At 20.2% G+C, this 16,094-nt stretch overlaps 1 protein-coding gene across 2 annotated transcripts in view; it reads right to left on the bottom strand.

Moving 5' to 3' along the window:
• Positions 1-16,094, bottom strand: part of LOC122504355 (unconventional myosin-Va) — a 36,694-nt gene that overhangs the window by 17,396 nt on the left and 3,204 nt on the right. For both annotated transcript variants that reach the window (XM_043615427.1, XM_043615428.1), the window contains exon 3: positions 2,340-2,764. In XM_043615427.1, the coding sequence (XP_043471362.1) occupies positions 2,340-2,764 (425 nt within the window). The remainder of the gene's footprint in view (positions 1-2,339; positions 2,765-16,094) is intronic.

The raw sequence follows: 16,094 nt of genomic DNA, 5'->3' as shown, positions 1-16,094 counted from the left end.
TTTCAATCTAAAAACCCCTTGTAAACTTATTTATAAAAATTCGTTATTCGTTTCTAATATTTAATTATGTTCTAAAATTTTAACTGAAATTCATTTTTATATCAATTATTATTTGAAAATTATTCGAGATTTCAATTATTTAAGTACAAAAATAAATAATTAATAGAATAATTAATTATTTATAAAATTGAATTTTCTTAAAGAATTTTATAAAAATTTTTTAAACTAATTGAATTGTTTCGAAGGATTTTAATAAAAATTTGTAAAAATAATTGAATTTTCGAACAAAAATAATTGAAATTGTATTGAAAGTAATTTAAATTCTGCATAGAATTTTATTATTTATTAAAATAATTGAATTTTTGTTATGAATTTTACTATTTGTGTAAATAACTAAATTCCTTCGAGAAATTATCAATAAAAATTGAATTGAAAATAATTGAATGTAAAAAATTCTTCGGAAGAATTAAATTATTTTCTATACAATTTTATTAAAGTTTCTTTTGATAGATTCAATTATTTAAAAAATTTTGAAAATCCTTTAAGGAGTTCAATTATTTTCAAATATTTTTATAAAATTTTATATAAGAACTGAATTAATTCCAGTACAATTTTTATTAGATTGCTTTAAAGAATTGAATTATTTTCAAATCTTTTAATAAAATTCTTTGAAACAATTCAATTATTTTCAAGAATTTTAATAAAATTCGTCGCAAGAATTGAATTATTTTCATAATTTATAAAAATTCTTTAGAAGACTTGAATTTTGGCGACAAGTTTTAATATTTATGAAAATAATTAAATTCTTTCGAGGAATTATCAAAAAAAGATGCATAGAAAATAATTGAATTGTTGTACATTATATAATAATTACAATAAATTCTTTTAAACAAGTTTTATCAAATTTTTAAAAATAATTAAGTAATTTATTTCGAAAAATTTTAAATAATTGATTTCTTTCAAAAAAAATGTATGAAAATTGTAAATAAAATAATTCAAGTCTAGCGTGAAAATTTTATTATTTACAAAAATAATAGAATTTTTGCAATGAATTTTATTGAAATTTTTTAAATAATTGAATTGAATTCTTTTGAAAAATTTAATTCTAATAATAGATATCGAAAGTAATTTAATTTCATCGAAGAATTTCATTATTCGTGAAAATAATCTACATAGGTATATTAATAACCGTTTTATTCCGGTAATCTGTTCGCAGTTTGAAGTTAGTTGCTGTTTGCTTTTTTGTTTCTTAACTTTTTAAATAATTTTTCTTTTTAAATGTTTAAAATTTTTAAATTAATTTAATGAAAATCAATGAATTCTTGTAAAGTATTTATAAAAAAATTTGAAAATAATTGAATTCATTTCAACACTTTTTTCAATAATTTCATTCTTGGCAAGATTTTTATTAAAATTCTTTAAAATAATTGAATTGTTTTTAAGAATTTATTTCAATATTCTTGAAAACAGTGGAGTTTTTTAAAAATAATTTTTACTGAAAATTTTAAAAGTAATTGAATATTTTATGAAGAATTTATTATTTTCAATAATCGTAATAAAATTCTTTGCAAAAAGTCAATTTATAAATAATAAAAATCTTCGTAAAAAATTCAATTATTTTTATAAAATAATAAAATTCTTATCAGGATTTCACTTATTTTCAATACAATTTTAATTGAATTCCAGGGAAAATTAAATTGTTTTTAAAAATTTTTTTTAAATTCTTCGTAAGAATTCAATTATATCAATAAATAGTAAATTTTTCCCATGAATTCAATTATTTTAAATACATTTTTAATAAAATTCTTTTCCAAAATTCACTTATTTTTTAAAATTTGGCCAAAAGTTCAATTATTTGCAGAAATAATAAATTTTTTCACAGGGATTCATTTATTTAAAAAAGTTTTAATAAAATTCTATTCAAGAATTCAATTATTTTCAGAAATAATTAAATTTTCGATGCACTGAAAATCATTGAATTCTTGTAAAGTATTTATAAAAAAATTTGAATATAATTGAATTCAATTCAAGAATTGTATCAATATTTTTTCAAATAATTGAATTCTTTCGAAAAAATGTAATTAAAACTGTATTGAAAATAATTTAATTCTTGGAAAGATTTTTTTTAGAATTCTTTAAAATAATTGAATTTTTATTAAAACTCTTGAAAATAATTGAATTTAAATAATATTTTTAAAAATAATTGTATTCTTTCGAGAAATTTAATTTAAACTGCATTAAAAATAATTGAATTTATAGAAACAAATTTCATGAAAATTATGCAAATTCAAAATTTTGCATTAAATTAAAACAAAAACAAAAAAAAAATCAAAAATTACCTTTCCAGTTTCGTGTAAGCTTCCTCGGCAACGGCGAATATATGGGGTTCGAGGTCGCCCATGGCTTGACCTCGATACGCCCAAATTGTGTCATTACCATAGATGGGCAATTCATTGTACGGATTAAATGCAACGAGAACAATTCCACAATACGTGTAAATGCAATGCCTTTGAAAGCGAATTTGTAAATTGTAAAGAACAGCGGGCTCATGAAGAAATGAAAGCGAAGTGAGATTATTTTCACCCAAAAGAATATCAGGATTTCTCAATGGCGGCAGATCCGTGTCATTCTTTATCTCTATTATCTTTGTTTGCTTCGAATCATCTGTGCGTAATTCAAGTGTCTTCTTTTCCGAATTATAATTATCCAAAAGTATCGCTCCCTCCCAAATCTTCTCTGGATGTGGTACCCATACTTTTGCATCCTGCAAACAAAAATCAAGAGAATTATTATTTTATATAAAAAATCATATTATTATAATTATTATTATGACCTTTTATTAAATTGCAAATGATTAAAAAAAATATTTCAAATAAACTAAAGACAAAATAAAAAGGGAAAAAATAAAAAAACAGAAAATAGAAAAACAAAAAAGTAAAGAAGAAATAAAAAAATAAAAGCAAATAAAATAAAAAATTCGATATCGCAAAAAAATTTACAATCACATTATATAAATTCTGTACAATTATTGCTATCGTAAGGAAATCTTCAACGACAGGGAACAAAAGAAATTTGCTTACGACTGTAATATATATAATAAAAGGAAAAAAAATATTTCCCGAGAAGAAAAAAAACATTTCTCGAGAAGAAATTGAGGAATTAATTATTGCTAATTATTTTTTACATAATTGAATGATGAAACATTCGCTCGCATATAATATTTAAATTTATAAGCAAAAGAAGAACGAAAGTGAAGATCAAGGTCACATTTCACTACTTTCCATTTATTCAAATTTTTTCTGCCTTATTTTGATCGAAATTTCCATTAAATTATTATTGTCGCACACAAACTCTCGTTATTTTTTTGATGATTATCGAACCATGAAATAAATTAAATCCTCTTAATTTATTAATTAGCTGCGAGCTCCTATAACCTAATTAGGTAATCAATTTTGAAATTATCCCACACACAATGTAAACACTCTTGTTAATTTTCTTTAACAATTATTTCCTTTAAGAAATAAATTTTATGCGGTCAGATGATCATCGCGTGCGCTTGCATTAAATTAAATACAATGGAAAACAATTTGTAATCGCAACTAAACACCTCTTTTAAGATACAAAAAATTTAGCGAATAATTTACACACAATTCTCTCTTCAATTCCTCTCGAAAACTTCAATTTTTCTCTTTTGTTTCTTTAAGATTTATAATTTTTTTTTAATTAAATTCTTTTTATCTTTTTAACAAAAATTTAGAAAAGTAAAAGAATTTTTTCTAAATAATTTTTACGTTATTTATTTTCATATTTTTTTATTAGATACTAATTTACTTTTTAATGAAAAAAAAATATTATTTATTTATAATTTACATAATTTTTAAATAATTTAATTAAATTAAATAAATGAGAAAAAAACAGTATTTAAAGTTCATTATTTTAGTGAAACTATTTACTAATTTTGAACTAAACTGAAAATAACAATGATAAATAATATTAATGATAAAAAATAATATTAAAAATAAACAAAGTGTAAATAAAAGACACGGAAATATTGTGTCGATAAAATGGTGTAAATGGTGCGAAATTTTAAAGAGAAAAAAGAAATAATATTTTAATTGAATGAGAAAAAAGAAGAAATGAAGATTTACTTTGTTTTTGTGGTTACGGCTAGTTTAGTCAAAGATTGAAATACAATCAGTCATTTTCCAATGTGTACCGTTATTATAATCACTGTAATACACTTTGGTTCATAAACTTGACTCTTTCGTTCCAGCTTCTTAGTTTTCACAGTGTCCCGAAACTTAAATTCCTAACTGGATATATTTATACATAATATTACATTTTTTTCCTTTGTTCTTTTGTTCATTTTCAAAGAAGACTTGGAAATTTTAATTTTATTGTTAAAAATGTATGAATATTCTTAACAGTCATTATTTTTTGTGAGGAAAAAAGAGACAAATTTTCTATTCACACTGAAATTGTATTATTAGTTTTAGTTCTTTACAAAATTTTAATATTTTTTTATTTATTTATTTATATTTAATTATTTTTATTATTTATTTAAATATTATTTTTTATTTTATTATTATTTTATCGCTATTTACACTGAAACAAAAATTATTTTTATTCAAATACCCGATTAATTGTTTATCATCAAATAAATATTTACTGGAATTAAATAATTTTTATTTGAGTCAATTTAATCGCATTTATTTCAAAATACACAAATTCTTTAAATACAATTTAATTGACTAAAATAAAAATTATTTGATCGAAAATTATTTGATTCAAAATTTATTTGATTCAAAATTTGTCGATTCAAAATTTATTTGATCGAAAATTATTTGATTCAAAATTTATTTGATCGAAAATTATTTGATTCAAAATTTATTTAATTGAAAATTTGTCGATTCAAAATTTATTTGATTCAAAATTTGTTTATTCAAAATTTATTTGATAGAAAATTATTTGATTCAAAATGTATTTGATCGAAAATTATTTGATTCAAAATTTATGTAATTGAAAATTATTTTATTCAAAATTTATTTGATCGAAAACTATTTGATTCAAAAATTTATTTGAACAAAAATTGTTTGATTTAAAATTTATTTGGTTAAAAATTTTTTGATTCAAAATTTAATTGGTCAAAAATTTGTTGATTCAAAATTTATTTGATCGAAAATTTGATTCAAAATTTATTTGATTTAAAATTATTTGATTAAAAATCTATTTATTTGAAAATTAAATTTATTTGATCGAAAATTATTTGATTCAAATAATCAAGTGTATTTTTACTATATTTATTAAACTTTTATAATTTTTCGATTAGGTCTCTATAAAAAAAAGTATTTATAAATCAGAAATTTGACATTCTTTGCGTTAAGAGAATCTAAATACACGTTGTTAATAATAACATGAAATTTTTGATTTCATAATAATAATATACAATTGCTTAAATTCATTGAGTCGTGAAAGACTTGTCTTTTGCTTTACATAATAAGTTCCTCTTCTTTTAACTTTCATTTGTTGATTGTTACATATTCTGCTATTGTTAAAAAATATTTTTTTCTCAATTACTATATATTCATCAATTTAATATTACGAATAAATATTTCAATGAAGTAAAATATTATTTTATTATTATTTTATTTCTATTTATTATTTATTATTATTACTTTATTTTAATTTACTTGTAAATAAATACACTGGAAAAAAAATTAATTTGATTAAATAATAATAAAAAAAAAATAATAATAATAATAATAATAATAATAATAATAATAGTAGACGATAATTGATAATTTACAAATAATATAAAATAAATAATAAATTAATAATGAATAAATTATATCTATTAATAATTTATTTATTATTTTTGTTGTTAAATAATAATAAATAACATAAGTATAAAAATAATAAGAAACAAAGAATAAATTATTTTTATTACGATTTTTAGACCGATTATTATTATTTTTATAACTTTGTAAGTAAAAATGCAGAAATAAAAATTAAGTAAAAAATTTTGTAGTGTCACTTCTATTATATGTAGTTGGAGTTAAAATTTTTTTTTTTTTTTAAACTAATTTGCTTTTTTTGTCTGGTGGGAGGAGAGGGGGGATAATAACAAGTTACAAGGATGATTGTATCCTTTTATTGTCCTCCTTCGCTTCTTATCCTAAGCCTAACTGGACCAAGGAATTTTTCCTCACGAACGGTTCTCAGTCAGAGTATCAACATTCCTGACGAACAACAGTTCCCAAGCTTTCTATACCTTCAAACTCGAACAAGAACAATATTTGTTATTACGCGCATTATATATAAACATAAATAGTTCCTCTTATCAGGAAGAAGGAAAAAAAGTCAACTTTTCACATAATCACGATATATTTCTTTTTAACGTTTGTTATTATTTATTATTCATTATATTGTATATAGGCAGTTCTTTATTTATACTCTATTTTATTTGTGTCTCTTTACGTAGGAAAAATTTTTTTTCTTTATTTTTGTGAATAAATAAATAAATAATTAATTAATTGCGAGAACAAATTTTTTATTGATCTGAACAATTAATTCTGATCAATTATTATTGATCTGAACAATTAATTATTATTTAATTAATTAATTCTATTAATTAATATAATAATTATTATTTATTGTTTTGGAAAGACAAAACAAATTTCGTCTAAAAAAAGAAAAAGTTCACAAGACAAATTTTTCTACTTTCATATAGAAACAATTTTCTTTTTTGCCAGAAAAGTTTTATTCTTTAAAAGAATTTTTTTTTGCCAAAACAAGTTTTTAAATTTAAAAAAAAGCTCTTAATTACCATACATAATTATATTGTATATAAAAATTTTCATTTCCTAGTTTAAATGTTATTATTATATCACATAAACAGAAAACTAATTAATAAACAAAGAATCAGTGTTCTATTATATGTGAAAATTAATCACACAGGAAACAAATCATTCTCTTCATCTTCTCGTTATTCAATTCTTTTTTTTTTTTTTTTAATTTTTTCCATCAAAATTGTCGGAACAAACTTTTTTTCCCAAGTATTAATTTTTCAAAACTAATAACTTGTAAACAATAGAGAAAAGAAAATTTTCTTTAAAGAGAAAAAAAGTTATTCTTTTCAGAATTTTGCAGATTTTAAGATAAAATTTATTGTCCTTTTTAAATTTTATATTTTATTTTTTTAACCAGAATTTTTTTTCACAAAAAAAAACGATTATATAATTTATCTAAAAATGTTATCTTAAGATAAAATATATTGTTCTTTTTAAATTTTAGATTTTACTTTTTAAATAGAATCTTTTTAACAAAAAAAAAACATTTATATAATATTTATCTCAAAATGCTGTTTATTTATTTTAGTAAATTAAATTAAATTATTTATATTATTAATTATTTAATAATTTAATTTATTAAATTTAATTATAAATATAAATTTAATGATTAAATTAAAAAAATAAAATGGAATTTCGATTTGCTCATTATTTTAGTAAAATTGTTTAATAATTTTGAACTAAACTGAAAATAATCATAATGATGATAATAATAATAGGTCAATTTTTTTTCGTGATTGAAAAATAAAAGTAGTTCAAATGTAAGTCAGTGTAGACGACCGATGAAAACTCTTATAGTTTATACTTTGCCGCCAATCTAAGGCTTCTGTTGTATATTTAGCGTGCAAACTGAGTGGTGAACTTTATATGATAATTTATACTTCAAAACATTAGTGAAAGTCAAGAATTAAAAAAATATTGTTCCATCCTTTAAAATCCGCGAATTTGTAAATTAGTAAACAACTTTTAACTAATAAGAATTATCAACTAATTATTATCAATCACCATAGTTAAATAGTTATCACTAGTTTTTTTCTTAAATTAAAATTTATTTCCTTTAATTACAGTTAATTTATTCAATTAATTAATTTTCTGTTGTTGTTAATTTAATTTAATTAAAAATTGTACAAAATTAAGTGAATTTAAATAAATTTTACAATTTTTTACCAATTTTTTATTGGCTAACAATTTTCTTTCAACTATATTTTTCAAAATATTTTTTTATCAGATATTTTACTAATTTTATACCAAGATTTTGACAATTTTTTTTCTTTTTTCTAATATTTTACTAATTTATTTATTTATTTTTTATTTGCGAAAATAAACAAGTAAATAATTTTCCTATTAATTCCATTTTGCTAATAATTTGCTAATTCGTCACTGATTATAATTTATTAACTAAATTTTACTAATTATATTTACTAATTCATTAGAATTCTTTTTAAATGTTAAAATTCCTTCTTTTTCCTAATAGTTTCCTAATTGTTTAGCAATTTTTTAATGTAATTAAATTATTAATTATAGGATTACTAATTTGTTACTTAAACTACTTTGATACTTTTCCCAACTAAATCAAATGAATAAAAATATAAATAAAAAAAATGAACTATTTTTAAGTTCTTTGTGAGTAAAAATAAGTAAAAAATTCTCTGTAAGACCATTTATATTTGAAAGTAACTATAATAATTTTTCTTTGCAAAATAAATAAAAATATATTCACCAAAAAAAAAAACTGAATAGAAATTTCACACTCCAAGAATAATAGGGAAAAAATGCATGAATAATTTGAAGCAGCGTATAAAATTTAGAAAATCGCATTTATGAATATGTTCAAACTAGATCTTTCTAAAGATATAGAAAAAAAGGGTGAGAGAATAAATTGTAATTCAGGATTTGAAAATCTGGGAAAAGCATTAAAGCCATGTGATGTTGTTACCATAATCTCTATGCATCAGTTTATATTTACTGTTACTCAGTAAGAGTTCTTGGGAACGGAAAAATCCAAGAAAGTCATTCAAACTCTCCACACACGCGGAAGAAAGTAAAAGTAATTAGATCATCATTTTTTAAAGTGACTCATGAATTTAATTTTTAAATCAATCTTCTTCCTCTTTTCTTTCATTTTCATTTTTTTAAATTTTTTATTATAAAAACAAATATTTAAATAATATTTTTAAATAATAAAAAATTAAAATTAATAATCTCTGCTTCACCCAAGGAAAAATTTTATTTAAACCAAATATATTTTATTTATGTTAAATAAACCCTATATTTGTCTCAGAGTCAACGAGATTTTTTATTTGTTTAGAATAAATTTCATTTTGTTTAAATAAAATTTTATTTAATACAAATAAAATTTATTTAGAACAAATAAAATGTCTAGTTGACTCTGAGTCGAATTTATCTTTTCACTGGGTCTTTGCCGTCTAAATTGAATAAATAAATAAGTAATTAAATAATATAAAAAAAACAAATAAATAAAAAATAAATATTTAAATACTATTTTTAATTATTCAAAAAAAAAAATATTTTCAAAATAACAAAATGTTTCATTGCTCTGAAAACAATTTATCTTCTCTCGTTTTCGAATAATGCTCTCATTAACCTTATGTATACGAAATTGAGAGAAGATAAAACTTTTCCACTTCCTTTTATATACGAAATTATTATCATTTTCTCTTTGACTCTATAATTAAATTAAAATCACTATTTTGAAAAAAAAAATTTGCGCAACTAAAAAGAGACAATTTATTGTAATTGTTGTAATCTTATCAAAATCAAGTGCAATCTCTGATGACTCAAAATATATGTGATATACTTTTTTTTTGACAAAAAAAAGTATTAATGACTCATAGTGTCAAACATGTTCAATTGATTGACAATTAATTGATTATAATTTTCATTCTTAAATTAAAAATTAAATGAAACAGTAAATCAACAATAAAAAATAAATATAAAGGGCAGATTAATTTTCTGTGACATTTGGTACCAATGTACGTTATATCATATCAGTAATTTGATATAGAGTAGGTGGATTCAGGAAGTTGCGAAAACAACTAAGTAAATTAATTAATTAATTAGATAATAAATATTAAACATTAAATTATTTAAGTAATAAATAAAAAATATTCAATACGTATAGAAAATATAACAAAATTAATATTTTCTCTTTCAATAAAATTTAATAATAAATGTAATAATTACTATAAGAAAAAAACTTCAAATAAAAATAATACTTTTCAATTATTTTTATCTAAAATTTATAAAAAAAAATTTTTTTAAATTAGGAACTAAAAAATTTTAGTATATTAACAAATTTTTGAATTATTCCAGTTAAGACGATTTTAATTTATTTAAATAAAAATAAATAAAAATTATTAGGTACAAGAAAATATTTATTTGCTAATAGACAACTCATAGTTTATTTGAATCAAAAATTATTTTCAGTGAACAATATTAAACAGAAAAAAAATTTAGACAACAAATTTTTATTGTTTTTTTGTATGAAAATATTTTTCTTTAAAAGTTGATTATTTTATTATTATAATTATATTTTATAAATAAATTTGTTGGACAAAGAAAAATATTTTTGATTCAAATGAACTAATTGTCTATTATCAAGTAAACATTTACATGAATCAAATCATTTTTTTTTTATTCAAATCAGGCCTGATTCAAATAAATTGTTTTAATTCAAATAATTGATTTTTGGAAATAAGATTTATAAATAAATAAGTTTATTTATTTATTTATTTAAAAAATTTACACTGAAAAAAATTTATTTGACTCAAATAACCGATTACTTGTCTATTATCAAATAAATATTTTCTTGAATCAAATAATTTTTATTTAAGTCAATTAAATTGTATATTTGTTTAAAAAAAAATGTATTCGACATAAATAAAATTTGAACCAAATAAAATTTTATTAAAGCCAAATAAAATTTATTTGAACCAAATAAAATTTTATTAAACCCAAGTAAAATTTATTTGTACCAAATAAACAGTCTAGTTTGCTCTGAGTCAAATATATTTTTCCTCGGAGTGTTTAATTGACTCAAATAAAAATTATTTGATTCAAGCAAATATTTTATTGATAATAGTCAATTAATCGGTTATTTGAATCAAATAAATTTTTTTCAGTGTAATAAATAAATAAATATATAAATAATACTTAATTTTTTTCGTAACTTCTGATTTCCACCTTACTTTTCATGCGAATAAAAAGTGAGAAGACTCGTCATAAATATGACCTTGCGAGTATCAATTTTTCCCTTTTGTTATTCTAATAAATTATCTTTTTAATTTTTCTTATTTTTTTCTCTGTTGCAAGTGTCAAGACCTGCCCCGCTGATTTAAGTGTATATTATGAATGTACTTCCTACAAGTAAGAGGTATCACGCGTTTTGTCAAAAGATCGATCGTTGACCCACATAATTATAGAGACCCGCATAGTGAACCTACGAGCGAGAGAATTCTGTTGCCCCATATAAAGAATAAAGCAGGTCAAGTTTTCCACCTACGTTCAATTTACATTCTTAATCTTTATTTGCCTTCTGTTTTGAGTGTGGAAATTATGTAATTTCACGCTTTTCACTTTTTTCAGTTCTGCTTAGTTTTAATCTAGAACAAAAAAAATCATTTTTAAATTTAAAAAATTAAAAATAATTTGAGTAGATAAATGTTTTCTTACCAACTCTAGACATTTTGATTTTAAGTGGAAGAAAGTTTTTAAATGCAAATTTTATTTCCAAAAACAACAAGTAATTGTTCTTTCGACCTACACAAATTTTATTAGCAAATGGGAAAAAATAGTTTTGACATAACAAATTTTTCAAGTAGAATGAGACACATTTTGTTCAGACAAAGATTTTATCAATTATTTTTTACTTTATTTTCAATTATTGACAATGAAAAAAAATTTAACTTTAAGTAGAAAAAATAATTTCGAAAAGACAAATTTTATTGTCAAAAATAGAAAAAGTAGTTTTGACAAAAAAAAATATTTTTAAATACTAGAAAAAGTCGCTTTGTTTAGAAAAATATTATTGTCTGGTTAAAAGAAATTTAACTTTAAGTAGAAAAAATAATTTCGAAAAGGCAAATTTTATTTTCAAAAGTAGAAAAAGTAGTTTTGACAAAAAAAATGTTTTAATCGTTTTGTTCAAACAAATATTCAAGTAGAAAAAAATGTTAATTTTAAGCAGCAAAAAACAGTTTCTTTAAGACGAATTTTATTGTCAAGAAAAAACATTTCAAAAATGAAAAGTTATTTCAGTTTAAGTAAATTTTTAACTTTCAATAAAAAAAAAGTAGTTTTGACAAAAAAATTTTATTGTCCAGTGGAGAAAGTCTTCATATCCAGAAAATTTGAATTTTACCCAGAAAAAGAATTTTCGACAAGACAAATTGAGTCCTAAAGTATTTATAGGTATTTTCAACAAGGCACGAAGTAATTTTATTTTTAAAAACCCAAAACTAATGTATTTCTAATAAAAATTACACTCCTTTCACACGAAAAGAAAATCGCTCGAAAAATTACATTTTCGTGAAAAAAAGAAGAAAAAAAATTAAGACAATTTAAATTCAGTTCAAATTTAAATTTAGGAGATAATTTTTTTCGAAAAGTTCATTCTACTCTCGGTATATGTACTGTACGCATACTAAAAATTCCTCGTCATAAGGAAGTAGCACAGTGACCCCAACCTAAGGTCCTTCGCCTTCACCTCCGTATATATTTTATTGCACTACCGAATATATTACACCACCAAAAAAATAATTTCCTAAATAAAATTTCCCAACTCATGAATATTAATAAAAGAAATTCAAAATAAAAAATAAAAACTTACTTTTTCTTATATTTTCCAACAAAAATTACATTTTCCCAACAGAATTTTTGAGAAAGTACATTTTTTGTTGGAGAATTTGATTTAATATTCAATTTTTTTCTCTACGAAAATTATTCCATCTCACTGACATTATTGACTTTTTATAAATAAAATATGTTAAATTACGAGTTTTGTAAAATAAATCGTAGCATTTAGTTGGAAGGAAGAAAACGAGTATTAAATGTATATAAGTATACATCGTGTCTCGTTGAACCCGAGTACAGGACGACCAGTGACCTATCCTAGTTATTCTCTTATTTCTTCTGAGAGATAAAAAGAGAGAGGTAAACGAGAGAAGGGATTTTACACGTTCCTATATATACTACAAGTTATATAGTAACTTTAGCTGATCACGTTCTGCGAAACCGATCGGCACATTAATGTTTCAAAGCACTCGGCAATTTAACGAAACCGAACTCGATGAAATGGTAAAAGTTTAAAATCAAAGGAAAAACTTTCTATTTTCTAACCCTGATATTTAAATATACACTAATTGCATATATTAATAAATTTGATAAATATGTTAATAAACGTAAATTATCAAAACGTGATATTTCAGTCTATTTTCTTTTAATTTAATTTTACACCCAGAAAAAAGATAAAAATTTTTAAGTATAAAAAAAAAGTTTTCTCTGGGTGTATTTATTTATATTTTGACAGATATTTAATCATTATTATTTTTTTATAGGAATTAAGATTCTCAAATTCAATAACTTATGAGAATATTATTATAAAACATGAAGAAATCGACAACTCCGAGTCTTCGACTTGGAGTGATCGATTTCCTCATGTTTTATAATAAATTTAAGATGACAGAGTGATAAAATCATTTTTTTATATCATAAGAATATTTTAACTATAAATTCAAATTTTCAAAGATTTTAATTTGAACCCTTTAAAAAAATTCAATTATTCCTAAAAATTCACACAATAACTCTTCTAATATTCAATTATTATCTAAAATTTTACCTGAAATTCATTTTTTAATAAATTTTTATTAGAAAATTTTTCGAGAATTCAATTATTTACATACAAAAATAAATAATTTATTCAATAATTGAATATTTCTTAAAATTGAATTAAAATTTAATTTATTTTAAAATAATTGAAATTCTGCGATAAGTTTTGTTATTTATGAAAATAATTGAATTCTCGAAACGAATTTTATTAAAAATTTATTTTAAAGAATTCAATTCCCGTAAAGAATCTTATTTGTAAAAATAATTGAATTTCGGAGAAAAATATTATTATTCATGAAAATAATTAATTTCTTATGAAGAATTTTATTCAAATTTTTTTAAATAATTGAATTTCTCAGAATTTTTAAAAACTTTTGAAAATAATTAAATTCTATAGAGAAATTTCATTAAAAAATTGCAAATAATTGAAAGCTGACAAAGAATTTAAAAAAATTATTTTTTAAATAATTGAATTCCTGTGAAAATGTTTATTTTTGAAAAGAATTGAATTCTTGGGAAGAATTTTATTAAAATTTCTTAAATAATTAAATTTCTTTTGAAGAATTTTATTTTTTACGAAAATAATTGAATTCTTTCGAAGATTCTTACAAACATTTTTGCCAATAATTGTTTTTCTAGGAAGAATATTATATTTTACAAAAATATTTTTATTCTACGACCAATTTTATTATTTTTCAAATTTATAAAGTATTTTATCAAAATTCTTTTAAATAATTTATTCTTAAGAAAAATTTTATTATTTACAAAAATAATTGATTTCTAGCGAAGAATTTTATTCAACTTTTTTCTAAATAATTGAATTCGCATAAAAAATTGAATTCTCAAGAAGAAGAATTGTATTAAAAATAATTGAATTGTATAGGAAAATTTTATTAAAATTTCAAGTTTATTAACTAAATCTTGTAAAGAATTTTGTTAAATTTTTTTGTTAATAATAGAATTTTTAAAAGAATTTTATTTAAATTTTTCGAAATAATTGAATTTCTCAGAACTATTTTTTTTGCAATTCTCTGAATATATTTGAATTCCTTGGAGAAACTGCATTACAAAATTAAAAATTATTGAATTGGTGCGAAGAAATATATAAAAAAAATTGGTATGTATTTGAATTCCTGTGAAATTTTTATTAAAATTTTTTTTAAATAATAGAATATTATTATTTTCTAAATTTTAATTGAATCAAAAATAATTTTTATTTCAATCAATTAAATTTTAATTATTCTAAATCTCTGAACGTTCAATGGAACAAAATTTATTTACTTCTTCTTCAAATTAAATTTTTATTGTAATAATTTTGCGTCACTGTCAAAGAAATTTATTTTTAAAGTTTTGTAAATACAAAATTTAAGTTTTTAATTTTTATTGCAATCAGTAATTTATGAAAGTACTTTAATAAAAAATATTTCGTTCACTTGAACGTTCAAACGAACAAAATGTTTTTTCTGTATAAATATTTTTAAAAATTACTATACAAAAAACTAAAATAAAATTAAACGTTTACATATTCGAGAATCAATTTTCCTAATAAATATAAATAAATAAATAATTAAATTTGAAATTTAATTAATATTTGATTTGAAAATACAATTAATACAAGTTTATTGATATTTTAGAAACTTTTAATAGTCTTGAAAACTGTAAATTATGGAAATCACTTTTATTAATTAATTAGAGCAATTAGTAAAGGAAGATATCAAGAAGATTGAAACTAATCAAAATCAAAATAATTATTAATTAATAAAGCGAACGAAAATTGAAATAAAATTAATATTAAAATTATGCATTAATTAAATAGTAAATTAATTAAAATAGTAAATAGTTGTAAATTAGTAAATTAGTAAGTAGTAAATAAGTAAAATTAATTGTATTGAACAAGTAATTTTTTTTAATTTAATATTTTTTTAGTGTAAATATTAAAAACGATATAAATATAAGTCTTTGAAATTTCCTTCTCCTTCTTGACAAAGTATATCTTCATTTCTCATGAGACAAATTTTCAATTCCCACGCACCTTTGCAAAGAGTGTAAATAATATGCACACACGCTCACTTATTCTATGCGTTTATAAAAGTTAATGAGCGTGTATGTTACATAAAATACCGGTCAAACCGTTATTCAATGAGTTATTGCTTTAATTTATACATTCGATAATGAAGGTTAAGTTGGCAATGAAATTTAATTTGTTGCTAAATTTAGAATTGAACTTTTACTTTTTCCATATTATTTTTTTTTGTTTGTATTTTGAGATTTAAGAATTGATAATTATAATGTATAAAATTAGAAAAGAATATTTAAATTTTCCCGGAATAGAATAATTTAATTAAAAAAAATACTTCATTTAAATTACGTAAAAGTAAAATAATTTAATGTTTATACTGC

This window comes from Leptopilina heterotoma, unplaced genomic scaffold, assembly GCF_015476425.1.
Source record: "Leptopilina heterotoma isolate Lh14 unplaced genomic scaffold, ASM1547642v1 Lhet_292, whole genome shotgun sequence".
Classification (NCBI taxonomy): domain Eukaryota; kingdom Metazoa; phylum Arthropoda; class Insecta; order Hymenoptera; family Figitidae; genus Leptopilina; species Leptopilina heterotoma.
Note: the sequence above shows the minus strand (reverse complement) of the source record. Positions and strands in the feature narration are given on the sequence as shown.